General features: G+C 48.8%; 3 protein-coding genes and 1 long non-coding RNA gene across 5 annotated transcripts; 1 reads left to right on the plus strand and 3 right to left on the minus strand.

Annotated features, from left to right (window-relative positions):
• Window positions 1-1,230: 1,230 nt before the first annotated feature.
• Window positions 1,231-3,648, minus strand: LOC117863557 (uncharacterized). Its single transcript, XR_004642250.1, has 2 exons — window positions 3,510-3,648; window positions 1,231-3,367 (listed from the first exon to the last, which is right to left on the minus strand). It is a non-coding gene; the product is annotated as an uncharacterized lncRNA (long non-coding RNA).
• LOC140223276 (cytochrome b561 and DOMON domain-containing protein At3g07570) lies at window positions 1,357-4,061 on the plus strand. Its single transcript, XM_072294829.1, has 4 exons — window positions 1,357-1,857; window positions 2,080-2,479; window positions 2,569-2,867; window positions 3,571-4,061. Exons 1-4 carry the CDS (start codon window positions 1,660-1,662, stop codon window positions 3,805-3,807), a joined length of 1,134 nt encoding a protein of 377 aa, XP_072150930.1. The 5' UTR covers window positions 1,357-1,659; the 3' UTR covers window positions 3,808-4,061.
• Window positions 4,062-5,192: 1,131 nt separating this feature from the next.
• On the minus strand, window positions 5,193-8,904 carry LOC117863558 (probable transcription factor PosF21). The gene is made up of 4 exons (XM_034747340.2): window positions 8,235-8,904; window positions 7,057-7,189; window positions 6,230-6,314; window positions 5,193-5,794 (listed from the first exon to the last, which is right to left on the minus strand). Exons 1-4 carry the CDS (start codon window positions 8,774-8,776, stop codon window positions 5,415-5,417), a joined length of 1,140 nt encoding a protein of 379 aa, XP_034603231.1. The 5' UTR covers window positions 8,777-8,904; the 3' UTR covers window positions 5,193-5,414.
• A 375-nt stretch (window positions 8,905-9,279) lies between these two features.
• On the minus strand, window positions 9,280-12,873 carry LOC117863559 (uncharacterized). Of its 2 annotated transcripts, none has more exons than XM_034747341.2 (7): window positions 12,441-12,873; window positions 11,787-11,886; window positions 11,620-11,685; window positions 11,316-11,430; window positions 10,414-10,514; window positions 10,237-10,298; window positions 9,280-9,688 (listed from the first exon to the last, which is right to left on the minus strand). In XM_034747341.2, the coding sequence occupies exons 1-7, from the start codon at window positions 12,653-12,655 to the stop codon at window positions 9,580-9,582; spliced, it is 768 nt and encodes a 255-aa protein (XP_034603232.1). In that variant the 5' UTR covers window positions 12,656-12,873; the 3' UTR covers window positions 9,280-9,579. The 2 variants fall into 2 exon arrangements, with proteins under 2 accessions (XP_034603232.1, XP_034603233.1); XM_034747342.2 differs by having other exon boundaries at window positions 10,432-10,514; window positions 12,441-12,867.
• Between the last annotated feature and the right edge of the window lie 14,718 nt (window positions 12,874-27,591).

The raw sequence follows: 27,591 nt of genomic DNA on the forward strand, positions 1-27,591 counted from the left end.
GGAGAATCCACTTGCTTGTGCGCAGGGGTAGAACGGAGGAATCACCACTGCAAAAAAAGAGCGGAGGGGAGAAGAGATAAGAGCAATAGCAGAGAGGAGGTGAGAAGGGAATAGAGCAATTTCTCGAAAAAAGAAGAGAACAAAGCAGAAGGCACGAGAGAAGAAGAGACCGGGGAGATCCCCACCTAAGCGAGAGAGCAGAGAATGGCAAGCGAACAAGAATGGCGGGTGGCGGTGAAGCAGAGAGAGGATGGATGGCGGGAAAGGAGACGGTAACGTTAATTCTTCCGCCTGTTCTGCTCGTGCACGCGCCAACCTCTTTCGGCTCACCTCACATGCGCACGCTGCACCGCTTGAGCCTGGCTCCGGGGAAACGTCCAACTTCTTCGTATCGCGGGAGCCTGGCTGAGCGGCGATTTTGCACTCCACGGGCCAGGTCTAACCCCTAGTGCAGCCAACCAAACTAAGCCAACTTGCATCCCGCAGGCCTGGCCAACCCAAATTCACCCAACCAATCACCCCCCAAGCCAAAACCAACGGGATGGAGATGGATCCGGCCGCGGCAGGGCGCATGTGCGCCCGCATCTTTTCTTTAATCCGTGCAGCTAAACCGTGAGCTGTTCCTGCGCGCAATAATCACCTGGGCCAGCCTTTCCTTTCCTTCCCCACCATTCATCCATCCATCCTCTCGATCGCGTCGAGCGCGCACACCGCTGGGTTGGGCGCTGCGGCTGCCGGCCCCACCTCGCCACCGGTGGCGTTCGCCCGGCCTTTTCCGCCCCCTTTTCGCTGTTCGGCAGCTCAGCCCCGGCGAGCACCGCCGAGGGACAGCCGCAAGCCGGCAAAGGCCCTCCCCCTCCTTTGCTTTGTCTCCATCTCTGCTCGTGTAATCCTACTAGCTCTTACGGCCCTACGGGACAAGCGACATGTTGGCGCCGTGGCGCGTGTGTGGTGGTCTGGGTTGGACGGGACCTGGTTCATTGGTTGTGGTGTGTACTCCCACGCCAACGGCTGGATCGGGACGCAGGCGCAGGTGTCATCTCTGTCCTGTGTCCTTGTCTACTCGAGCTCGTCTGCTCGATTTACTACTGGGTGGTGGATCGTGGCGTGGTAGCAGCAGCAACCACGGCAAAGTTGGCAGCATAGTGTTCCAGCATCAATGTACCATGTCATGGTCGACTGTGCCCGTGTGAGAGCGCGAGGAGATTTCGTGTTTTCTTTACGCCCAAGTTGGAGTTAGCAAATCCGTTTGATTGCCGCCATGTGCGCGCTCCCCTAGGTGAACACCGCCGCCCGGCTCCGGGTAAAACACCCGGCCACATGGGCATGGTGATACTTATATATACACGCGCGCGCGCAGGGGCTTCCGGCCCCGGGAGACAGTACAGTACATACGCGAGGCGAGCCGGCGAGGGGAAATCGAGTAACGGGCGCCGGGCGGCACCGTCTGACCTGCCAAATTGTCCGACCCCCCGGGCCCCGGGGCTCTCGCCGTTTTTTCCCTTTCCTTTGAGGTCCCTTGGCCATCCCATCCCTTCGCTTCCACGCACCAATCTTGTCCCGGCGCCTGCCAAGTCCAGGAACAGGTTACAGGTGTGGGGGGAGCCGGGCAGAGCAGCAGAAGCACTAGCGGGCAGCAGCGCTTGCCGACTGACGCCAATGGCGGCTCCTTCCGCGCGCCTGCTGCTGCTCTCCCTGCTCGGGTTCTGCGTCGCGCTCAGCCACCAGGAGTCGTCGTCCTCGTCGTCGACGGACTCGTGCGGCGCGGCGAAGCTCGCGGTCGCCAGCCTCGTGCCCTTCGACTCCACGGCCTTCCGCTGCGTCGCCGCCTGGAAGCAGCAGGACTTCGTCCTCAGGGTACGCCCGCCCGCCTCACGCATTATTCCGATTCCTCAATTTCGTTTCCTCTACAAAGTCAGTGCTCAACGCTCGCTGCTGGGAGTTCCTCGGATTCGTTCCAGATCCCGATGCCAATGCACTGCTCCAGAGCTCGCTCGGAGTAGGTAGTCGATCTGAGAGAGCTCACCCGATCTGATCCGAATTGTTGTTGTTGTGTTGCCAACCCGTGCGTGTCGCCAGTACAAGAACACGGCGCCGAGCGAGTGGAGCTTCGTCCTCTCGGCGCCGGACAAGGGCTCGTACGTGGCGGTCGGCTTCTCGGGGAAGGGCGCCATGGTCGGGAGCAGCGCCGTCGTCGGGTGGGCGTCCAACGGCAAGGGCACCGTGAAGCAGTACTACCTCGACGGGAAGAGCCCCGACGACGTCGCCCCGAACAGGGGCCTCCTCAAGCTCGTCAAGAACAAGTCCGTCGTCGTCTCCCACTCCGGCCGCCTCTACGTCGCCTTCCAGCTCAGCACCGACTACCCGCAGCCGTACCTGATCTTCGCCGTCGGGCCGGACGGCAACCTGCCGCCGTCCAGCACCCTGCGGCTGCCGATGCACCAGAACATGGCCTCCCGCGCCTTCAACTACACCTCCGGTATGTACTAGCCATTTTTTTCCTCCAATTGGCATGCCACCAAATGCGTGAGCGTGACAGAGGATGCCGTTCATTTTCGCCCTGCGCAGGGATATCTTCCAACGCCGGCGGCTCCGGCGACAACGCGGCGTTCCCGCCGGAGGGGAAGCACGGGCTGCTGGCCATGATGGGGTGGGGCGTGCTGATGCCCATCGGCATGATCACCGCCCGCTACTTCCGGCAGCTGGACCCGTGCTGGTTCTACACCCACATGGCCATCCAGGTGTCCGGCTTCGCCATCGGCATCGCGGCCGTCGTCCTCGGCTTCCGCCTCAACGAGGACGGGCTCAAGAACGTGGACGTGCACAAGGCGCTCGGCATCGCCATCCTGGCCATGGCGTCGCTCCAGGTACGCCTCTAGCAGTCACTAATGCAGAAAGGGAAATTTTAGAACCTTCTCCGAGTTACTGCTAGTACTAAACAAGATTTAACAGTCTCTATAAAAACTCTAGCATGGGGAAAACTGAACATAAATGATGATAAGTCCGTACTAGTGTACACTTTCGGTCCCTTGGGCACATGCGTATGGTCTGGATTGGAATCTGCCGCGAGGCCAGCCTGGATAAACAGCATGGTGTTACAGGTTTGTTTGTAGTTGTTGACTGGTGGGAGTAATTAGGAGTGAAGTCTGAAGGAGTTGAGCATTTTCACATGCCCAGTGAAGCCACGCAATCAGAATAGAGGCTTCCATGCACGTTCGTTGACAACGGAGACCAGACCGCCAGGCAGTGCGCACCGCAGCGTTGCGTGCTCTTGAGCTGGCAGAAGATGGGTTCCAAGAAAGTGGCTGAAGTATCTAGCTCCGCACAGCCATGCTGAATTTCTTATGCTGTTTGGTATCTTCGGTTGCTGACAAAAAAAAGTGCTTCGAGTGAAAAAAGTTGACCTAGGGAAGGAAACTGCAGATTACCTATTTACCTGTCGCAGGGAAAAAAATAAATAATAATAATAATCACTGCTGCTTTAGAAGAAGAAGGGATGGAGCACGTACGTGTCGACTGATGTTGCCTTTTTCGTTGCTGATGTGTTGTGGTTTGGTCTTGCAAAAATAGGTGATGGCGATTCTTGCGCGGCCGGACAAGACGTCCAAGGTGCGGCGGTTCTGGAACTGGTACCACCACAACATCGGGCGCGCGGCGATCCTGCTGGCCATCGGCAACATCTTCCTGGGCCTCTCCATCGCGCAGGAGACCAACGCCTACATCGTCTCCTACGGCGTCTTCGTCGCCGTGTGGGTGGTCGCCGTCGCCGCCTTCGAGATGAAGCGCTGCTACGCCGACGACGACTGATCCCGTCGCGCGCTCGCTCCACCCCGGCAGCAGCGGTACCGGTACATGACATTCTGAACAAGTGGCCATAGGACGAAACTGATGGACGTACGCAAAAAAGAAAACTAAGCGTTCACGACCAGTGAAGTGAAGTGACACACACAGACACACACACACCTGTTCTTGTTCCTTAGCTCACAACTGGACAGTGCATTCGGAAGGCGTGCTTGGTCGGCTAAAATTTGTGGGTTTTTTTTTGGGGGGGGGGGGGGGGGGGGGGGGGGGTATAGGATGTGAAGCAGGGGGGGCGGACTGCTGTTTCTAGCCTAGCTGGACGCTCTGATTCATATTTGTACATTGGTACATGGTCGTGTTTGTGTTGTATTTGTACCATTTTGGACGATAGCTTGTTCTTCACTTCCTTTTTTTCCGTTTCCACCGTGAATTGATCAATGATAGTACTATTTTGCTGATTCCTGAACATTGCTCTGAGATGGGCATCGCCTTGATGCGTCGTTTCACGGTTTCAGACGAGCAACAGCTGGAAGCTACTACGTGCTGTTCGAGTAACGTTGACTGCTGCGTGTGCACCAGCACCGACCACAAACAGAAAGATCAAGGCCGCATCTTGACGCTGGGCGGCGCCGGTCGCGGCGACATGCCGGACCGTGGCGCGGAGGCCGCAGTGCCGCACGGGTGGGTGCGTGCCGGGCTGGGGCCTCGGAGCGCGCGCGGCCGGGCGGGTCCGTGTCCGCTGGCAGCCGGGCTCGTGAGAACCACCTGATGGCGGGCACGTCCGGAACGCCAGCCGACAGCCGCCGCTCCTCCTCCAAGGCCATAACCGGCCGGCACGTCCGCACGTACCGCGGGGACGCGCGGCGGGACGGCCGCGCCCCGTGCTTGAGCCCACGTCGCATGCAAAGGTTGCCGACGAGTCACATCGAGTCTCCGGCGAATGCTTCTCGCGGCCTCGAGGGCTCGTCGCCTTCAGAGTCACATCGAAATCACTGAAACGGCCAGTGTTTATCGAGGCTCATCGCCTTTCTGATCGTGGTGACTAGGATCCCTAATCCCTTTGACACCTTACCACGTGGCGCAGACGTTGTCACCACAAGTTCGAGCCCAGGTAATCCAGCGGAGCGTGCAGTTCAGACCACAATCTCAGCCAGACAGCTAGCATCATCAACAGGCTAACGTGGTCCAGACCATCATGTTTCCAGGCCAAGTGGACAGCAACGTTTTCGTCCATGCCGAGTTGCTGCAGCTGGAGGGTACACCTGCTGCTACGGAAAGCTTGATCTTGTGTGACGGACACGCGGTTTCAGGCCCTCGATGTCAACTGTTGCAATGGCTCATTGACAATTTGCTCTTGCACCCATGCGAGAACGGCTCCAGGCAAAAAGTCATGGCCAGGTCCAAATGCAACATTCGGCACGGTAAATGACTCAGCATAGTTCATCAGCTCTACAGCTTACAACCAAATGGGAGCTACAGGCTGCAGAAATTCTAAGTGCCTCGAGACAATTTTGAAGTTTACCTAGACACCGCGCTAACCGATGCATGAATCGCTCAGTCAGATAGAGCAATATTATTACCAACAACTGGCATGAATCCATAGGCTAAAATCCTCAGGGTTCGCTCTTGACAGCATGGTTGTCAGAGGCGCCAGCATTTGGAGCATGTGATGGCAAAGCAAGCCCCTTCATCTTCAGGTCTCCCGGAAATGGAAGCGCCTCCTGCAGCAGCTGGTGCTGCTGGGCAGTGCTGAGATGCTGCTGCTGCTGCTGCTTCTGCAAATGCGTCTGCTGTTGCTGGTGCTGGGAGTGGATCTGGAGCTGCTGCAGCTGCTGAGCAGCCAGAAGCGACTGTATATGGCTGCGCTGGAAACTTTGTGGATTGCCTCCAAATGTGGACAGACCAAAGCTTCCCATTTTACCAATGTTGGCATTTACCTGTCCTGTTGCAATCTTCAGCTGCTGAATCTCATCTCTTAGCCTGTCATTCAGTGCTGCACGTAGACAAGGACTGGTTACAATACTAAAAATGGAAAAGGAATCTCCTGGAATAACTTTTATGGTACTTCCTAAAACATAGGCACAATGACCAAAACTCTAGGTAAATTTGTCTTAAGTCTTAAATTACATTGAATTACTGTTAATATTTGTAAATGAATGTTTATCATGCTTCACATTTTCTTTTATTATATGCACCAGTGAAAGTTTATCATGCTTCACATTTGCTCTGAACTTTTCAGAAAGAACAGTTCAGAGCAATCCTCCCAATTGAAAATTTCACTGGTGCATGCATGAGAATTTGTAACGCAATTGAACAAAGTAGTTTGCGGTTATATATATGTAACATGACTGCCATTTCTTCTCTAAAACCTTAATTTGTTCACTTAACATTTGTAACGCAAAGAAAAATTATATGAACAGAACTTTACCATCTTGCAGCCGGACTTGCTGTTCCATTGTCTGCACACGTATCTTCAAATCACTGTTCTCACTTGTCAAACCACTGGTATCTCTCTATATCATATGAATAATGAATTATACAATTGTAGAAAAGGGAGGCAAGTTCTCTAAAAAGCTACAACTATATTAGTAGCATCTAAAACTTATATGTAGGTTAAGAGTTACCCCGTCCGTTCCAAAAATATAAGACATTTTAGTTTTGTCCTAAGTCAAAATTCTCTAACTTTTAACAAAGTTTATTGAAAAATACACCACCATCTACAGCATCAAATTAGTTAATAAAGCAACTTGAAATATGTCTTGATAATGCATATATTTATTGTAGATGTTATTTTTCTATAAACTTAGTCAAAGTTAGAAAAAAGACTGAGTACATTACTAAAGTATCTTGCATTTTGGAACACAGAAAGCAAAGCACAAGTTATTACTATTTCCAAAACAAGCTTCACAAGTAAAACATTGGAAAAAAATATAATACCACATTGGTATACTCAAAGCAGTTTGGTTTCTACGATATGCAGAGAGCAGCTTGCATAAGTAATAGCCTTATGCAGACACAAAAGTTGTTAATGGATTGAAGCAAAGTCTCGAATCTCTATTATATTTAAACTGATGATAAAAGCTCAAAATAATCACAAAACCGTGCATGTATTTGCCTAGTCATTTCATATCTTGTTAACTGTTCATGCTACTGAGAAGTAACTGTGGGTCATAACCAAATTGCAGATCAAAAGGTAGGCATCTAACTCATCACTACATTCAAGAATTCGTGAGAAGGTAAAGACAAGTGAAGAACCTGCAACATGGCCAGCTGAGCTGATAGTGTAGTTGCTTCTGACTGGAGGGTCTGCACTTTTCTTTCTAGTTCTGCAATGTAGCGCATCTTTCTTTCTTTTGACCTAGCAGCTGACTGCCGGTTTGCCAAGATCCTAAGATGTGTCACAGAAGTAAATATTAGATTACTTAATCTAATTAGAATAACTTCAACACACATCTAGAGATTATTGTCATGAACAATCATTCAATTAATCATACAGTAAAATGCCTTCAGAATTCACATGAACTGAACAGACTCAGTAGCATGTAGCACAAATTTTGTTCCAAATTACTGCGTATAAAAATCTAAATTACTAAATTACAGTGATACAATCTCAGTGCAAAATATTTTAGAATACGTTCCTGAAGTCTTTCCACAAGAAAGGCGGAAAAAGGATGAATATCTATTGACAATGACATGATAGGTCACACCCCATTGCTGACTAGTTGACCAACTAAAATGACTAATTTATTCTTAAAACTGGAAATTGAAGAGCTTGATTCTATTATCACCAAGAATTTATAAATGTTAAACAACAAATCAAATCCAAGAGGTTGTCAAACATGAAGAATAGAACTATTATGGTTCTCCACCGAACTAGATCTGACATGTTAGTTATATCCAATATAATTACTGCAATTTAATTAACCTATTAATCACCCAATTATGAACAAAATTGCCTTTCAACTGTAATTTAGCAAAGGAGAGGTCTACTATGATTGTTTAACAATCAAGATCAGCATGTTAGTTTTGTTTCATTGGAATTACCACTGCTTAACGAATCAATAATGAACCAGAATGCCTTTCGCCTGTGATATTAACGGTCCATAGTACTACTATATTTTGTTGGATCACAATTAGGCCAAAAATTCAAGTAGGTCACATTCCAATGTATGATTCCAGATTCCACTACTTCCCTGCCGTTCACATTCTAAATCATGTGACTCTTTTCAAGGAGGCTTCGGTCTTTAAAATTAGAAATAACAGTCTCTTCGGGTGATCAGTCCTTGTCAAACATCCGCCGCAACCAATATCATATTCCCCTGTTATTACCAACCGGAAATACTACAAAGGTGACAGACAACACATAAACCGCAGTCGCAAGCAAAACAAGGGGGGAAGCCCTCCTTCATAGGGGTTTGTTGGTAGGTTCTCACCTCTTGGCGCGCTTGGGGTCAACGAGGGCGAGCTCGGCGAGCTTGGCGTCGGAGATGGCCTTCTTGGCGTCAGCGCCCGCCCTCCCGGGCGTCCCCGCGGAGGCGGACCCCAGCAGGGAGGTGGAGCCGTCCATCGACATGCTGTGCTGGTGCCGCGGCCGAGGCGGCGGCGTCGCCGCCGGATGCGGATGCGCCGAGGGCACCGGCGTCCCGGGGAGCGTGCCGCCGTTCTCGAGGAACATCTCGAACATCCGGCTGCCGCCCGCGCCGCCGCCCGCCTCCTCGTCCTCGTCGTAGTCCTCCTCGTCCTCGTCGCCGGCCCCGCAGGCCTCCCCGACGACGCCGAGGTCGGCGTCGAAGGTGAGGTCGTCGGGGAGCGCGGCGCCCCCGAGGAGGATCTCCGACTGCGCGCGGCGGTGCCCCGCCCCGCGCCGCGGCGGCGAGTCCGGCAGCATCGCGGCGACGTCCCCCGGCGCCGCCGCGGAGGCGGAGGTGGAAGCCGAGCAGGAGGCGGCAGGGTCCACGGGCGGGGCTGGGTCCATGGAGATCTGGGGAATGCGGGTGGAGGGCCGGGGCGGGGGCGGCGGAAGATGGGGCAGGGAGACAAGGGGAGCAGGAGAGGGGTGGTGGAGGTGGAGCTAGGGGGAGGGGCAGGAGGAAGACATGCTCGCGTTGAGCTTTGACCGAGGCATTGACTCCGCGGAGAAAAAAAGGGAAGGGGCACCGGGGACGTGGGGCGTGAGTGGCGTGGCCGTCGCCGCTGCTCCATTGGGCCGCCTTTGATCTGCCAATCTTCTGGCCGAGATGAGCGGGCGGCGAGTTGGGGCCAGCTGCGGGCTCGACCGCTGCTGGTCCGGTCCGAAACACAGACTACTGGGCTTGGAGGCCTCCGAAGATTCCGAGCCGCGGTCTCCTTGGCTCCTTGCTCAGCTGTTCAGGATTTCATTTTTTTTTGGAACAAGGCGCGAGGTTCAGTGCCCTGGGTGCAATGTCCAGGGTTACACAACTTGCACCAGTAGGTTCCCAAAAGCAAACAGCAGAAAAATTCCAGCTGAAGGCTACTCCGATTCCATGACATTACGCAAACAGCTATGGATTACAAAACATGCCAAGAGTCGGAACCTGATACTGCTGTAGAAGCAGCCCTTGGTAACTCGGTACACGTTCCAACCGCCTGACTTGGGGACGGTTGGGTGATCAGCATCCAGACTGAACATAACATGTAGGAGAGGTGAGAGGATGGAGCTACAGAACGAACGAACAAGCATCAGGGCTGGCATTTTTATTTCAGCTGCCTATCTAAAGAACTCCTGGGACTACATAGGATACATTTGTCTCGCTATCACTACTGCATCGGTACCGTCGGCCTGGGGAGCAATGAGTTGACGAGCTCCTCGTTTATCTTCACAGGTAGCGGCGGCATCTGCTTCATGATCTCTGGAGCATCGTTTATCCTGCAAACGTTTTGCATGGGAATCAGAACTTACATCTCAGAACTGTTGAAATTGGACAGAACAAAAAAAACAAGTAGAGTCCAGAAGCTCCATGGATGGACTTGGTTAGGGGGTGCGCATGTGTTTCTGTTGGACCTTTCAAGGGTTTACAAACTCATTCATGGTGGTAAAAAACAGGGACAAGCAGATCAATTCTACATAGAACATTTGTCCGCTGTCAAGAATCAAAAGACCAATTATGGACTGCCAGACTGGAAAGTAATCTCCTCAGTTCAATAGACTCTTAACACTGCCAGAAGGACTATCCTGCCAAACTGCGATAACCGCATATGAAGCATTACCATGGTAGAAGAAATGGCAAATGCTACAATAGTATGATATGTCTCTTGTATAGTATGTGTTCTGAAAAATGTAAATTTGAACTGAAGCTACTACTTAAAACGATGTAAATAAGGATACTAAATTAGCATGTAATAACAAAAGTGACTGGGAATATGAGATGACTAAACCATTTCAGAATTATAACACAACAGTAATTCAAAACATACTCTTTCAAGACCCTGAGTATATTATCCCGAGTTTGGCACAGCAGTGAGATGTTATCCTGTATCTGAAAAAAAGAAATTAACCACAAGTAAATAAATACATGGAAAAAAACAGAGGCCTTGTTCGGAAGAGCAGATAGTCAATAGAGAAATACAGGCGAATCATTGATTAAAAATCACCTTGAAGTAAAAGGATACCTGCATATTGCTAAGATTTATCGAGATTTGACCCAAAACTTGGGCATTGGTTTCAAGGATTTCTCCTGTTGGTCCACCAATGGCTGCAGAAAGGCAAAAAAGGTGAATAATCTAACAAGTCAGCGCATAGTCACTCATGATTCAAGCAGCTAGAACTTCCATCAAATTTAAAAATGCATAAGTAAAAAAACAGCTTAAACATGTCGAGCAAGCAGTGCCTACATATATCATTAGATTTCCAAAATGTATTGACACATTCAGAATCATGTAATAAACACAGAGATGTCATGCAACTATAAATAATGAATATCATCTAGTATGCACTGTTCATATGCCAAAAAGGGAGTACATTCTGGGAGTCCTGGACCAGCCTATGTTCCTAGCACCTATTATCAAGAAATACAGTAGAGAAAGATTATGGTATAAAATTATCATTTGAATTAATTATGCGTATCAGATTTAAGGGAAACTTATATGAAAAAAGGTCACAGCAGCAAATGATGTTTTAAAATGCAGTGAATTGTCAAACCCTAACATAAGTTAGGCATGAAAGAGAACTGCATATTCCAGACACTTCCACTGTATTTAGCAGTAGCGTTGCCCAAAATCAGCTGAATTTACATGTCAGGTCAACTATATTTTTAAAACGATGAATCAATTGGTCTATGGTCTCAATGCCTCTGTGATATTGCAGAAACAATTTCATGATGGATGCCACTGCTAATTTGCTATAAATGACAAGTGAACATTTGATAGCAGCAACCAGGGCATCATTTTAAAGTTATAGAAATATCACAAATAAACACAAACCTATCATGCAAACATCGCTCTTTACGCAGTTGAACTCCCATACTGATAATGGAGTAAATATCAATCTGACTTACCTTTGGACGAGATCTCGTCATCGTCCATGGGAAGAACTGGAAGAGGGTATGGAGGAACATTAGGCCTACCAGCCATATGTACAGGTGGTTTCGATGAAGAATCTGAAACCTTCTCCTGCATCAGCAGAGTAGTTGTCAGTGCAAATCTCATATTTAAGTAGTATACAGTTGGAACATACTGACATATTGCCAGATTGTCCAACCAGATATCTATTATTTGTGAACTTAGGTCAACAACAGATTTCCCAGCCTGCATTATGACATTTATGAAAATAAGATTAAAGACAGGAAAATATCAGGACACCTTTTTGTCCTTGCTTTTCTTAGACGAGTTATGGTCCTCTTTCTTTCTTTTGCCACTCTCTTTTTTCTGCAGGTTCAACAAATTACCTCAAATCATTTCTGAAACAAGATAAAGACAGCAGAGGCCAGGCATCATGATACTGCAAATGCTAAGTATATGTTATATACATTCATCCATCTGCAGCGCAAGGCTACATCTCGAACTGTTTTCTCTGGCAACTTCATCGCTATTTTTGCATAACGAATGACAGGCGCGTCGGATGCATACCTGAGAGAAAATGCCGAAGAACATTAATGAAAATGCGAGATTAAAAAATAACAGGCCTCGCAGTTAACAGACCTTCACGATGTTGTCTAAACAATCTACTTACAAGCTCAAAATGCAAACCTAATATACAATCCTTTTGAAAGATGTCCTTCATAAGAACCGTGTTATATAACTACCAAGCGTTCACATGCTCCACAGTATGACAGAATAAAACATGTGTTAAGAGTGACCAAAGGGCAAAACGTTATCCACTTGCTTCAACTAAGTCAAACTTGTACTGACTACATTGCAAGGAGAAGCATTCGAATGAGAAAAATGACTAGGAATAAGTATGCTCCAACTGAATTTAAAAGGAGGCCGTCGACTGTTTCAATCTACGACTATGCAAATACAATCTCACTGAATTTGCTAAGTTTGTAGTACAAACCCTGCCTAATTGCTCAAGAATACCAGCCGATTCTATCCGAGAGTCGGAATTCAGAACCGAAAGCAACCATCTAACCCGAACTGCGGCGTTCCCAAACCCACAAAACCCAGCAATTCGGCGGACTCACTTGGCGAGCAGCTCGTCGAGGGTGGCCTGCTCCTCCGGCGACCACTCCCGCGCCAAGCCCGGGTCGTGCCGGAGCGCCGCCGCCGTGCCTCCGTTGCTAGGGTTCGCTCCCCCTCCACCTCCTCCTCCTCCCCCGCCGCCGCCTCCTCCTCCGGCGGAGTGGGACCCGTTCTGCGCGGCGGCGCTCGCCGGCGGCGGATGGCCGTTGGCGCCCATGTCACCAGAATTGGAGCGGGGGAATGTTTCGCTTCTCACTTCGGGAAGTTGCTTCTCTGGCCCGAGTTGCTGGGGAGGGAAGAGACGCTCTCTTGTTCGCGCGACGAGTGGATATGAGGGGAATAAAGAGGGTTTTCGATGTCTTTTGGGGCTCCTTTCGATCGAAATGGGGGATTTTTTAGCTGCTGTAGCGTGTTTGTTCGCAAGGTACGAGGGATGCCGTTTTCGGTTTTCCCTGCCCTTTTTGGTTTTTTAGGAATATTTATATGCCTTTTTTCCTGTGAGTTTTGTTAGCAATTTTGTGAAAGAGAGGGAATCCCATGAATTTTGGATCAATTTTAAGTGGGATTTGAACTTTTAGGATTTGAATCCCACTCAAATTGATCCAAAGTTCATGAGTATTTTGAAACTAAATTTGAATTCCATTCGAAAGTGATCAAAAACTCATGAGGATTTTAAACCAAGTTCAAATCCCACTCAAAGTTTTAGTGGATGAGAGCTCAAGGCAAGTTTATGAACTTAGATGAGAACTCGGGACAAATTTAGAAGCTGTTTTGTGCATTCTGAGAGTACCGGGACCAGGGTGAGAGCTCGGGACAAGTTTAAGGATTGTTATGGGTATTTTGAGAGTAGTGAGATCATGATGAAAATTGGGGATAAATTTAAGAACCGTTAGTGAAATTTACTCCTTATTATAAGAAGGATACTATCAACATGAGGAAGAAGCATAACTAAGAATGTGTTTTATGTATATATCATCCGTTTTCATATTTGGGTATTTCCAGTAAACTAAACGAGATCTTAAAAAAAATATGAGATGCGTTATCACACCTACTTTCACATGATCCCGTTTTCAACATGGTGAACACCTTATTTATCATGCTTATGTATTTCTCGAAAATCTCCTAACAATCAAAGGAGCCCAATCCTCGTTGACAATGATCTTAGATTATTGGCCCAAAAGACCCACGAAGCGGATGGCAAAATAGTCACATTAGAAACTGGAATTGAAAATGAAATACTATGTTATTGTTTCTTAAATTCGTCACGGTCCCAACACCGAACACAACTACTGTTTGTCTGCTAAACTTGGCCCGGCCTTGTTGCTTCCTGACTCCTTTAAATTTCTTCCACTAGCTTCCTCTTCTTTTGCATTAACTCGTTTTGGATTCCCGCCTTTCCCATGCATGTCTTTTTGACAGAGAAATCATCCAGCTTTTATAAAAAGCAAATTTTCTTCCACGTTTTCCTTTCATCTTTTTTGATTCACCCTGGTTCATAAAAAAAATAAGAAACCTAAAAAGTTATATGATTTTTCATGAAAAAAGTCTATTTTACTCCCCTCACCTATTTACTTTGTTCACTTAACTCCCTAAGCAAAACTTAAGCTCACTTTACTCCCCTAAACTATTTGGCCTAATCTAGCCTAATTAGATCTCTTTTTTTGTTTGAGCATGAATGTAAACGAGAGACAATTGAGAGGGAACGATCAAACTTTATTCAAACTGATAGTATCCACTTTTATACAAGATGTGGGGGGCCTTGGATGGACGCGATGGAAACCGTCGCGTCCTCCCGTGTCGACGCCAGTTGTGGTAACTGTCATCATGCGGACGGATGAGATCATCCATTAGTTTTGTAACATTTTTGTTTCTTCGCGTATAAGTTGAGTTCTAATTTCAGATTTTGTCACTTCACTTATAACTTGATGCTCTATGATAGAGAAATACTTTAGAAATTTTTCATAATTAATTTTGGTATAATTTTGTATATTTAAGATCAGTTTTGTATTAAATATTTCTAAAATCATGAAAAATTTTAGTATAACTTTTTTATATAAGGCATCATGCTTATATCTGCTCACAAAATTTGACTTCAAAATTCGACTCATGCATGGAGAGAAAAAAAAGAGAAATATGATTAAAGGGTAGATTGGACCAAATGAAAATAGATCAGGGAAGTAGGGTGAGTCTAAATTTTGTTGAGGGTTAAGAGGACAAATTGGATAGGTGAAGTGAATCTTTTTCCACCACGCTACTATTCATTTCTATCCCTACATGGCTACATAGACCTAAGCACCGGCGAACCTATCTCGGTAGATTAGCCTGTGGTGGCTCCATCTCGGTGTATATTGCATAGACTTGGTTAGCTACATGTGCTGCGAAGTGGTTTTTGTGTTTGAAGTTAGTAAACTAGTGGGGCGTTGCAACATAAAACCTAACAAAAAAACCAAGATGGCATTTAGGGGGTTTTTACATCCCGTTTTTTCAGTTCAAAATGAGCTAGTAAAAGCCTAAAACATAGATATACTTCCCTTCCAGCTGGAAGCACCGTGGTCAATAAAACGCAGCGCAAGATGGTCTGCTGGCATCCCGCTACGGCGCGGGCAGGTCGTCGCCGCCCGAGGCCAAGGTATGGGTCCGCGGCCGTCCAACTTTGCGGTGCGCGGTGAGGCTGTAACAACAGGGTACGGCGCACGTACGGTACGGCACCGGCCGGCAGGACCCGAGATGGGCAGAGTTTAAACCAAAAAAGGACACGATCGAGCTCAGAAGCGTTAAAAAAACGAGGCCGCGCAGAGTTTAGCAGCGTCCCAACTCCTCCCCTCTGGCTGCGACTGCGAGAGGAACCGCGCGCGCGACGCGTATCGCGATCGGCGTATATGGCGTGAGCAGTGACGGACCAAGGACGGAGCCGCCGGCGGCGCAAATCACGCGCTGCCGTCGTTAACGCTCTCTCGCGCGCACGAGGACAAACAGGAGCTCAAAGCCTCAAAGGGATCGAGCAGCTAAGCGTCGGGGCACACGTGGCTCCCATGCTGGCGGCGGATCCCGCAGCGAGCGAGCGCGGCAGCGTCGGCAGATCCCGGGTTTCCCGAGGACGGCGGGTCCGCCCGCGCCGGGACTCGCAGCCAATCAGCCAACATCCTACAGGCTACAGAGCATGTCGCGCGCTGCAGGCCTGCTCGCGCCAGCTAGACCCGCCGAAGAAAATCCAGGCCCCGCGCCCCCGCCTCGACGCGCCCTGCTGGAGTTGTTGCCATCAGGCAGAGGTCAGCCGAGCTCTGCTGCGCTAGCTGGTGTACGTTCCTTCGTGGCACGCCCAGCCCAGCTTGGCCAGCTAGCCGTGATCTGCTCGCTACTACTACTGCTCCTCCGCTGGTGCTGGCTGTTGTCGGCAGAACTAGCCAAGCATGCCGACTTGTGGAGGAGATCAGGGCCATCAGGCGAAGCCGCAGCTGCTGAGCTCCCGCCGGCTTCGATTTCTGTCAGCAACTACGTCTACGTACGTAGCACGTACATCGACGAGATGGACATCGCGTGGGAGGAGGGCCGTGGGTTGCGAGCAGTTTGCCCCATTTTTTATTGCACGGGAGCATCGATGTGGCCGGTAGCGGTTGCAAGCTGCTCACATCCTCCTCCGATCCCATGCAAAAAAAAAAAAATGGTAGTCGTTCGTAGCACGTTTCTTTCTACGAGCGTAGGAGCACGTTAGATTTAACTTCTCCGAGATCTCTGTGCAGGGGATTCGCAACGAGAGACGTTGGTGGTGGCTCGTACACGACCCCGTCGTGTCGCTGACGCACAGCAGGATTCCAATTTTAAAACCTAGCTCTAGCTAGCTGTTAATTAATTTGCATCTTCGCCAGCAGCCGCACTACTCACACTACCTGCTAAACAACCCGCACGGTATCACGTATCCCTGTAACCACTGTTCCTAACCGTACCATCTGACGAAAGGGTTCTCAGTTCTCACCCGCAGTTGGTGGAGGATTATATTGTCCTAGAAACCGGTAAACCAGCTCGTAGCCACAAGTCTTTCTCCGATATTCCACGGCCTCACATCACATCTCGTCGTCAGCATCGCTGTCACGGCGGCTGTGCGCATCACACGGTCGACGGTGAAATGCACGACTGCCTTGTTCATTTTTTCGTCGCTATTACTCTCGAGGGGAAACATGGCCATCAGATTGTCGCTAGCTGCCACTTAAAACTAGGCACTCGATCCCTTGGGTTTAAATATTTTTTTTAGTTTAGCCTTCTTTGTATACCTGTTGTTCTGCAACTTTTAGACACGACTACAGCTAATCAGCTTACCTTTTTTTAGTTTGAGTCCTATGACTGTGGACATGCCAAGTTCGGAGACGCACACCCAGGTCCCAGGCTCCCGGAAGCCGGAGGGGAGCACCCCGGCGTGCGGACGCGAGGGAGATCTGCGGGGTGGGCCGGCAGAATCCGGGCGCGTTTTTGTCCGGTGCGCACGGGCATCTGCTGCCGCGCCGATGATGATCCGTGATGCGACGGGACCCTGTTCCCCTCGGCTTTTGCGGTCAGCGAGCTTACCCCCAGACAGATACTTCTCCGGTGATCTCTATCTTAGTGGGAGGAGGCCAGGAAGGATCTCCTCCCCGCCGCGCAACCCAACCAAGTGCGAGCCCAGCCGGCCGTCACCGGGGGGAAAAATGCGCCCTCGGCGACGTCGACGACGGCCGCAGTGGCGTGCGGGCTGCGGAACGCACCGCGCCAGTGGCAGGCAGGCGAATCGCAGCCAAGCGTATCGCTCGGTTCTCTGGGCTCCAAATCCGTCAATCAAGTCGTTGCCATTGCACGAGACGTCTGAGATTCTCTCTACTATATGTTCTTGCACCTTTTTAAAAAATCGGACAATCTATACGGCGCTCGAGCGTTTTGACGCTCCTCAGCGCTTGATTTTTTTGCCGTCCGATCTGCCATCTGCGGCTGTCTCCGCTCTCCGCTCTACCCTGCCTGCCGGTGTTGATTTGTTTGTTTATTCTATAGCTGACATGTGGGCCCGTTGTGCCATATACAGTGTTTTGATTTTTGGGAGTCGCGCCCGTTATAGCTGGGGGCTACCGCTTTGGCTTCTATTCGGCTTCTCCCAGGTGCGCTTCCGTTGTAGGGTTTGGCGATTCGTTTGAATTTATCGATTCATCCGTTGTTTTTGTGATTGCACTCCAGTAGACGATCCCTGTACGATGCTTGTTCACTAGTTGGTTTTAATCAGTTTTTCTCGCACGATTACATCCCCAGCGATGAGATTTCCCCCATGTTGTAACTGTGCAGTTCATCTTCTAGTTTCCTCCGGTTCGTTATGCTCGGTTGACATGTTGATTTGTACCAAATATGGCCTCATTAAATCATAGTTTGTGATTTTGGTGATTGAGTGATAACATAGTCATTGGGACTAATGTTTTGTCTAGCATATACCTTGTAGGTTTTCTAGGTTCCAAGAATGCAAACCAAATCATGGCAAGGTCCAAATGATGATATTCTTGATATCCAAATCATGCTATTTGAGTATCCAAGTCGTGGTATTCGAGTATTCAAGCTATGATATTTAAGTGACCAAGTCATGATATCTAGGATTATTTTGTGGTATTAAAGTATCTAAATGATAGAGAAATTTCAAATAATTCTAGACCAACCAAGTGACGGTATCTTTGGTGCTTGCATTGGACGAATTGGAATGAAAAATACACCATCGGATGTTCCGATGACCCCCAGAATAGCGTCGGAGCAAGCATCGGAACAATTGGTACGCAGCAAAGAAGCTGAATCAAAGACAGACCATCGGATATTCCGATGGCCTCTTTTCTAGTAGCGTTGGAGCAATTGCCAGAAGAGAGGGGAGGAAACCCTAGACCACCGGATGTTACGATGCTAGGTTAAGGGAAGCATCGGACGAAGCATATTTACTTCAAAAACTTCCAGAGAGGTTTTGGGCAAAAATCCTTCAGCACCGGATGATCCGATGGTGCCATCGGATGAAGCGTCTGATGAATTTTGGATGTGTCAGTGAAGAACTTAGGTGCGGAGAGTCCAACGGTTAGTTGCACCGGATGTTCCGATGTAGGCCAAAAATAGACCATCGGAACATCCGATGGTATACTTTTCACTAGCCGTTGGAGCAACGGCTCTTTGAACCCTTGGGGCTATTTATACCCCCACAACTCACCCATTTGGAGTTGCTGGAGTGTCTTGGGATGCATTGAAGACCAAGACTCATCAAGAACACATCCATGCCACCAAAAGTGCTTAAGTGATCCATCAAAGGGTTAGCACAAGCTTAGGAGAGTGATTAGTGTAGGATAGGCCGAGAGAGGAGTGAGTGCAAGGTGTGCCGACCTTGTGATCAGGTTCTAGAGTGAACCACCGCTGTACAAGAGGTGTGCTAGCGCCTTGGAGCCCTGGTGGCTCGCCGGCAATCTTCGACCCTCCGGCTTGGTGTGGAGCAGCGTCGATGACCTTGTGCAGGGGATGTGGAGACCCTCTTCCTTCGTGGAGAAGCTCCTTAGTGAAGACGGCATCAAAGTGACCGAGGGACTTGGCGTGAGCCTTTGTGGTCGAGCCTTTGTTGTAAGTCAAGGAGCACCTTAGGAGAGACTTGGTGACCGGGAAGCAATACTCTTGTATGAGTGCTTCAACAATGTAGACTAGTGGTGGCTTAGTGCCTACCGATACCACGGGATAAATTCTTGTGTCAAGAGTTTACTTCCCCACATGCCATCCTTATGTTTCCGCATTTCATACTTGTACTTGTGTGTCTTTACTTTTCTAGAGTAGTATCTTGATAGAATTGGCTATAGGTTGTAAAACTTATTTTGGGATGAGGATTTCACACTAAATCAATCGTAGACTGCACATCTAGATAGTATGATTTAGTTTATATTTTGATGCAACTAGTAGAAGTCATAGGCTAAGGATTTTAAGTTGCCTAATTTATCCCCTTTCCCTCTTAAGCTACGAGTATTGATTTCTTTCATGTTTTTTGATCCCGCACTCCCGACCCCGAATTACCTGAACCCGGTTTCTGAGTCTAAAAAACGAAAATATTTAGGTTTGTTCGGGTTAAGAACTTCGGTACCCGAACAGCCCGAAAAACCCGATGTTTAGCCCAGCCGTGCATAGCAGCCCAGCCCAACTAACCTTCCATCTCCCACGGCCCATATAGCACCCCCAACCCCCAATCCTCCAGCGACATCCCCACGCCAACACGCGCCGCCCCCTCCCCATGCGCTGCATCTCGGCGGCTCGGCCTCCCGTGTTGTCGACGCATGCCGGCCGCCGCCACTAGTGCCAGTCCCCATCTCCAGCTCGCTGTACTCGAGCCTGCAAAAGGACGGGAAGCTGGGCCACCTCACAATCTACCGCGAGAAGGCAAGAACCAGGTTCGCTTGGAGCTCGTGCTCGTCAGCGCAGAGGGCCAGAGGCATCGGCGACTTCCTATCCTATCTAATGATTCAGTTCTGTGACTGCTCTTTATAATCTTTTATGCTCTGCTCCTCTTCTCGAATGTTTATGCCTTGTCCTGTTCGATGGATGCTTGAGCTTTTACTGCTTGTTTAATTTGCTTTGGAAATTCATCAATTGATTGGATGTCTTGTCTTGTCCAGTGCGCTTTGTTTGGATTTCTTTGAAATTTCTTATTGCCCGCTAAACTTTAGCACCTGTTACATAGGATGTTTGGATATTAATTAGAAGTATTAAACATAGTCTAATTACAAAACTAATTGCACAGATGGAGTCTAATTCGCAAGACGAATCTATTAAGCCTAACTAGTCCATGATTTGACAATGTGGTGCTACAGTAACCATTTGCTAATGATGGATTCATTAGCCTTAATAGATTCTCTAGCGAATTAGACTCCATCTGTGCAATTAGTTTTGTAATGAGCTCATGTTTAGTCCTCTTAATTAGCATCCGAATATTCGATGTGACCCTGCTAAAGTTTAACACCTCGTATCCAAACACCACCTAAATGATTATGAATTGCTGAGGATTCTGCGAAGTGCTAATTTTAGTCGAGCAATTCGGGGTTACCTGAATCTGAAATGTCGGGTACCCAAATTGTCAGGTTTCCTTTGCCTCGATGGCCACCCCTAAGCGAGAGAAAGAAACCTTGCGTTTGTGGGTCCTGCCTATGTTGGGATCGAAGGGAGCAAGACCTTCTTCGTCCACGATTCCACCCTCATGGGTGCAGCTAGGCACCCTCGCCTTACCGGATCAAGTTGCCGCCGCCGCGTCCTCCATGGGGACGTGCACCGAAGCCATCACAGCGTCCGTCTCCTCTGTCGTTCTGCCCTGATATGGGCCTGCCTCCGCCGTGGTAGTGCGTCCCAGTTCCTCCGCACAACGTCGGGGCTACCCTTTGATGTGGACCCTCAACCACCGAGGCGACCATCGGGCAGGCGAGATCGAGGCGACAACGGCAGAAGGGCGACATCGAGGCAGAGGCTGTTGTGGCGTTGGTGAGATGTGGTGCGGGTGGTGGTGGTGCGGCCTGGTGAGCCCCGAGTTGGGGGAGGGGAGCGAGGGTACGGTGGAGGGTAACATGCTGCTGGCGGGATGGAAGGCGGATCCAATTGAATTGGAGGCCGGAGATAAGGTAAGGGCAGGCAGCTGCTCGGTCCTCTAGCTGCCGGCGGGATGGATGGGCGGCGACGGGGGTGGGGAGGCGTCACCGGCGCCGCGTCGAGGATGGGGAGGTGATGGCTTGAGAAAAATAATAATGGGGAATCGTGGGAAGAGAGCGAAACGAGAGGAGGAAAAAAACAGGGGAGGCAGAAAAAAAAGGGCACCAGCTCCGTCACCTAATTTTTCTACCCTCTCTGACGTACTTCTTCTTCCCGCCGCCCTCACGTGCCTCTACCCGTGCGACGCAGGCGAGCTAGGGTCCTGTCGGCCGGCGCAGAGCTCCGACGGGACCCTAGCTCGCCCGCGCCGGCCGCCTTCCTACCCCTCCCACCGCCGCCGCCGCCGCCGTCCCCTGCCCTAGCACCACCCATCCGTCGTCCACCACCACTCGATTGGCGACGCCCCCCGCTGCCGCACCTCACCGCCTCCGTGCCTGCCATCTCCGTCGAGCCAGCCTACCGCCGTGAGCCTTTCCTCTAGGGCCGCTGGTGAGCACCCACTTCGAAAACCTCAAACCTCTAACCTCGACGCCCTAATCTTATCGTAACTTAACTGGAATTGAGAAGAGCGTGCAGATGGGGAGGAAGAGAAATTCAGGTTACGGGAAGCTCTAACATACCCGAGTGGCGGTTAGTTTTTTTAAAAAAAAACGGGGGGAGGGGGTTGTCTGTAGAGAAAGGATTACTCAAATCTGTAGCCTGCAGTTAAAGCCACACGGCTGTGTGTAAATGTTAGAGCAACTCCAAGAGTACCGCAAAAAATTCTTCCCCAAAACTATGTATTGGGGGTTCTCCTAAAATAAATTCCCCCAAAAACATATCAATCCACAGCAGATAGCTAATAAATTACCCCCAATATTTCAAAACAGGCCACATCATCGTATTGGGCCCATCAGAAGGGACGCGTGGGCGTGCAGGAATCAGGATTGGGGGAGGAACGCCAACGCTAAAATATACGCGGTGGCAGGCTGTTTTTTAGCGTCGCTAAAAAATTGGGGAAGGTTTGGGTGAACTGTTGGAGTTTGTTTTTTCTCTTTTTCTCTAAAAAAGATATTGGGGGTAAGATTAGCAATTTTTTAAGTTGCTCTTGTGGGCAAAATCAGTTTGTTACTACGTATGTAATCGACCTTGTTCTTCTTCTTTAATATAATTTGCCATTTTGGTTACCAAATTCTTCGCCTTGTACACAGCATACCAAGCAAGTAAGCAACTTGGTTTATTTACGGAGACAAAAGGGCCGGACATAGGTTGCATTGGGGGTGGATACTGGGCCTTGGTTCACAAATTCGAGCCAGCTAGACAAGTAATACGGCCCCACAGCAAGAAAGCGTTTGGGCTGACGGAATCAGGAAACAGACGAATGGTATCCAGGCCCGCCCAGGCGAGTCGCGCCGCGCAGGCGCTGAGGCCTGAGGCACACCACCCCACCAGACCACCAACACAGTCAAACCGCGGCGCTGTCTCCTCGCTGACCACTTCCACACCCGCAGCCTGGCAGGCAGTGCTCGTCCGAGGATCCAATCCAGGCGTCCCCAAGACCCCCAACCAGTTCGAGACAGCGCGACAGACGACAGGGAACTGCTGAACTAGAGACACGGCGATTGGGCCAGAGGAATAGCGAGCTCGATTGCTCGGACCTACTGCAAGTTCGGGTTGCCCCCCAGCTGCCCCCATCTCCATGCACCGGTATCGCGACCATGGCGACACATGACTACATGAGGTTGCCAGGACCAGCGGCCAGCAGGATGATGAGGTGAGCTGAGACCCATTTCCACGCGCCCCGGCTCGCTCGGTCCCGGACTCCCGGCTGGGCAAAGCGTCCTCGTCTTGGCTCGGCACTGCATGGCAGGCCACGCCGGCCGATCTTTTGACCAAATCGATGCCATGCTAAAGTGGCGGTCTCCCTCACTCTGCATGCATGATCTCACAGGCTCAAGCATTGCAGAGTAAAACAGGCTCAACCAAGGTATGGATGGTGGCTCACTTCACACCTAACCTATAAAAATGATTTTCTACGCCATAAACTAATGAAAACCATTCGCCTAACCCCAAGGTGGTTTTGCACCCGGTTTTGCTGACTTGGATAGTGGTGTTGCCACACTGGAATGCTAACTGGAATGCTAAGGTGGACTGAGTTGCTGACTGGACCATCTGACATGCATGTGGGTCCTGCTTGTAAGTGGGAAGGTAATCCTTCTTCCTCAGCTCCAGCAGTCCAGCCATGGAGATGGAGCTCCGGTAAGGCCGCTGCCTCCGCCCACGGCAAGGAGTTGTGCCACCATGAGGTTTCTCGATTCGCCCATCGGGGTGCGAGGGCGGCGGAGAGGACCAGCTCAGTGCCATCCTGGCGTGCTTCTCCTAGTGCATGCCCATCTCAGGTTTACAGCCGAAGCTGCGCGCACAAGCCCCACCAATCTCCTCGCTATGCTGCCACTTGTGCCGGCCCTTGTCTCCTGCCCAACATCGTCAAAAGTGCCAGTTTATTAACTAAACAAAATTGCCTCCTGCCGACCAATCTGTCCATGCATGGACGTGCTATTTGAGAAGACATCCGTCCCCAAAACGAGCCTTACCGCTGATTTCCACCTCAAAATTCAGCATCATTGATCCGACATAGAGCAACGCGTCACCGCCATGAGCTTTGCCGAGTTGCCGCGCACCTCCTCCGTCCCACTCCACTGTCGATTCCCCGCCGGAGCGGCGCGCCCGCCGCCGCCGTTCAAGCTTCCGCCAAGATGCTCATATACGCCGTCCGTCGCTTGACCTTGGTGAATGGTGAGCACACCCATGGGCCAAGGCCTCCTCTCCCTCTTCTCTACTCTCTGCACCAATAATGGCGCCCATGGCTTGCTGGAGCTCCGGTGAGGCCAACATTCAGAGTCGCCGTCAGCCATGGGAGCGACGAGCAAGCTCCCAAATCTTTGCAAAAAGACCCTTCGAAAATCCTGTAACTTTAGCATAATTTGTGAGTCTACGAAGAACCGACAAGTGGACCCAAAAATACTTAAGCCTGTTTGGATACTCCCTTCTAAAGTTTAGCACCTGTCACATCGGATGTTTGGATGTTAATTATACCTATTAAACATAGGCTAATTACAAAACTAATTGCACAGATGGAGTAACTTTAGCACCTGTCATATCGGATGTTTGGATGTTAATTATGCCTATTAAACATAGGCTAATTACAAAACTAATTATGGAGACTAATTTGCAAGACGGATCTATTAAACCTAATTAGTCCATGATTTGACAATGTGGTGCTACAGTAACCATTTTCTAATGATGGATTAATTAGGCTTAATAGATTCGTCTCGCGAATTAGCACAGGGTTCTGCAATTAGTTTTATAATTAGCTCATGTTTAGTCCTCCTAATTAATACCCGAGCATCCGATGTGACACTGCTAAAATTTAGCACCTAGTATTCAAACACCCCCTTAGATGTTATCCCTATCCAACATGGCATGCCAAGTCATCAAAACCAGGGTGCAAAACCATTTTGGTGGGGGGGAGGGGGTTAGATGAATGGTTTTCACTAGTTTAAGGTGTAAAACCCCCAATTTTATAGGTTAGTGGGTGGAGTGTGTTGGAGTTGTTCCAAATTCACTCCAGGAAATAGGCCGGGCTTCTGACGGAGCGGAGGCCCGTCGCCGGAGGCTTGGAACAAGAGGTTTGATTCATTTATGTTATCACACGGTTTTAAAAGATCTAAGTATGATAGCTGTGTTTACATCAAGCATGTTAATGGATCACCTATATATTTGTTGTTATATGTTGATGATATGCTGATTGCTGCCAAGAGTAAGATTGAAATCACTAAGTTAAAGAAGCTATTGAGTAGTGGTTTTGATATGAAAGATCTTGGTAGTGCTAAGAAAATTCTTGGTATGGAAATTAGTAGAGACAGAAAATCTGGTTTGCTATTTCTTAGTCAACAAAATTATATCAAGAAAGTTCTTCAGCGTTTCAACATGCAAAATGCTAAGGCGGTTAGTACCCCTATTGCACCTCACTTTAAGTTGTCAGCTGCTCAGTGTCCTAGTACAGATGCAGAGATTGAATACATGTCAAGGGTTCCTTATTCTAGTGCTGTTGGGTCTTTGATGTATGCTATGGTTTGCTCTCGTCCAGATTTATCATATGCTATGAGTCTTGTTAGTAGATATATGTCTAATCCTGGCAAAGAACATTGGAGGGCAGTTCAGTGGATTTTCAGGTATCTCATAGGCACAGCAGATTCCTGTTTAAAGTTTGGAAGAACTGGTAAGGGTCTTATTGGCTATGTGGATTTTGATTATGCTGCTGATCTGGACAGGCGAAGATCACTTACAGGTTATGTGTTTACTGTTGGCAGTTGTGCTGTGAGTTGGAGGGCTACTTTACACTCAGTTGTTGCTTTGTCTACTACTGAAGCAGAATATATGGCTATTTGTGAAGCGTGCAAAGAATTAATTTGGCTGAAAGGTTTGTACGCTGAGCTTTGTGGAGTTGAATCTTGCATAAGTTTGCACTGTGACAGTCAAAGTGCAATTTACCTCATTAAAGATCAGATATTCCATGAGAGAACTAAGCACATAGATATCAAGTATCATTTTGTGCGTGATGTGATTGAAGAAGGTAAGCTAAAGGTATGCAAGATTAGTACTCATGATAATCCTGCTGATATGATGACAAAGCATGTTCCTGTTGCTAAGTTTGAGCTGTGCTCAAGCTTAGTTGGTTTAATTGGATAGTCCAAGAGACTATTGTTGGCACCAGTGGTTTTCTATCTTTGTTATGTTCAGGATGAAGGGTTGATTTATGATACAAGATGAATTTGTCTCAAGGTGGAGTTTGTTGGAGTTGTTCCAAATTCACTCCAGGAAATAGGCCGGGCTTCTGACGGAGCGGAGGCCCGTACGGTACGGTATATACACCCTAGGGTTTCGTGGAGACTCGATTCTCTTGTAAGCCGCCATAGACGTGTAACCCAAAACTCTTGAGATAGTGAGATTGTTGCTGGCTGGTGCCCGTGGTTTTTCCCCTTCACATTGGAGGAGTTTTCTACGTTAAATCGTGTGTCTCCTCTGTGGCTTGATTCTTTACTTCATATTTCTATACGTCGTTCATAACAGAGTGAGCCACCATCCATACGTTGGGGGTTACATAGACTTTTTTCTAAAACATGATAATGAACTGTTCCGTCAGGTAGGTCCGTCCACAAATTGCTGACGAGAGGAGGAACAACAAAGAACACATCCATAATTAACTTGCTGTTAGCGTATGAGTCTTTGTGGCTTATCAAAATGGGGTCTAAATCTGTTAGAATTTAAAACCTTAGTCAGGGTTGGATCCGTCCCGAGCTGTAAAGACTATGCATATCTGAAAACTGAAGCAATAGGATTCATACGCAGATGCCAAGATCGTAGAGCGGCCTGGTGGCGAGCTCATCTTGGCACCATTATATTTTATCTAAAAACTTGAAGGACTATCATTGTCGATATTTCCTAATGTAACCCTCCCAGGGGCGGGCCTAGCGTGTATCAAGGGTATTCAAATTGAATATTTATTATTTTTTTGTCAAATAATTTGTGTCTTGAACACTTTGAAATTATGATCTCAAGCCTATGAATTTATGGATATAATGCTCAACTCTGAGTTATACATTCTAGTTGTTATACAAATTATTTTGTGATGCTAAAATCTAGATTTTGGCATTAATTTCTTTTACCATTTGAAAATTTGGATACCCACACTACAAATCCTGGGCAAGCCCCTGCCGTAGCCTGTACACACTCCACGAGCCACTGTTCATTACACAGAAGCAATTACGCCTATGCCATGTCAGTACGAGGCCACTTAAAGTGCGCCGATGAGCTGAATCAAACTGATGAAGACCAGCCAAATCCAACTGCCTGGATGCCCAGCCTGCAGAGAATATCACCGGACCGAATCGCGCCCAGCAGTGGTCCATCCACACGCATCAAGGATTCCCCTCGGCGTCCACCGATTCCACGCTGCATGCCCTCCGCTTTCGCGACATGCTTAGAGCCTGTGTGGTTAGAGGGTCTAAAGCTAGCTAAAGCGCGGGTGCATGATGCGTCTTTCTTCTCGCCAGCGGCCCAAAGCATCGAGCGATCGAGGTCGCAGCGATCATGACTCCTTTTCCCCTTTGCCTTTGCTTCGTTGTAGCTGCATGACTTTTCCCAATCTCCCCCGTTTATTTCTACAACCTCCGAGCGATCGATCCGGCATGGCTACCATCATGGTTGCGGCCGCTGGCCGGGGAGATTATCAAACTTCAAGCATGTTCGTGTGCAGTAGCATTTGCATGCAACTGTCTCAATACTAAACTGCCACTAGTCGGTCTCGGGTGTTTGGATTCTTAGGCTAAAGTTTAGTCCGGGTCACATCTGATATTTGAATATCAATTAGGATGATTGAACATAGGTTAATAACAAAAATAATTGCATAAATGAGTTAGGCTTAATGGATTCATCTCGCGAATTAGCCCTCATTTATGC

This window comes from Setaria viridis, chromosome 7, assembly GCF_005286985.2.
Source record: "Setaria viridis chromosome 7, Setaria_viridis_v4.0, whole genome shotgun sequence".
Taxonomy (NCBI): Eukaryota; Viridiplantae; Streptophyta; class Magnoliopsida; order Poales; family Poaceae; genus Setaria; species Setaria viridis.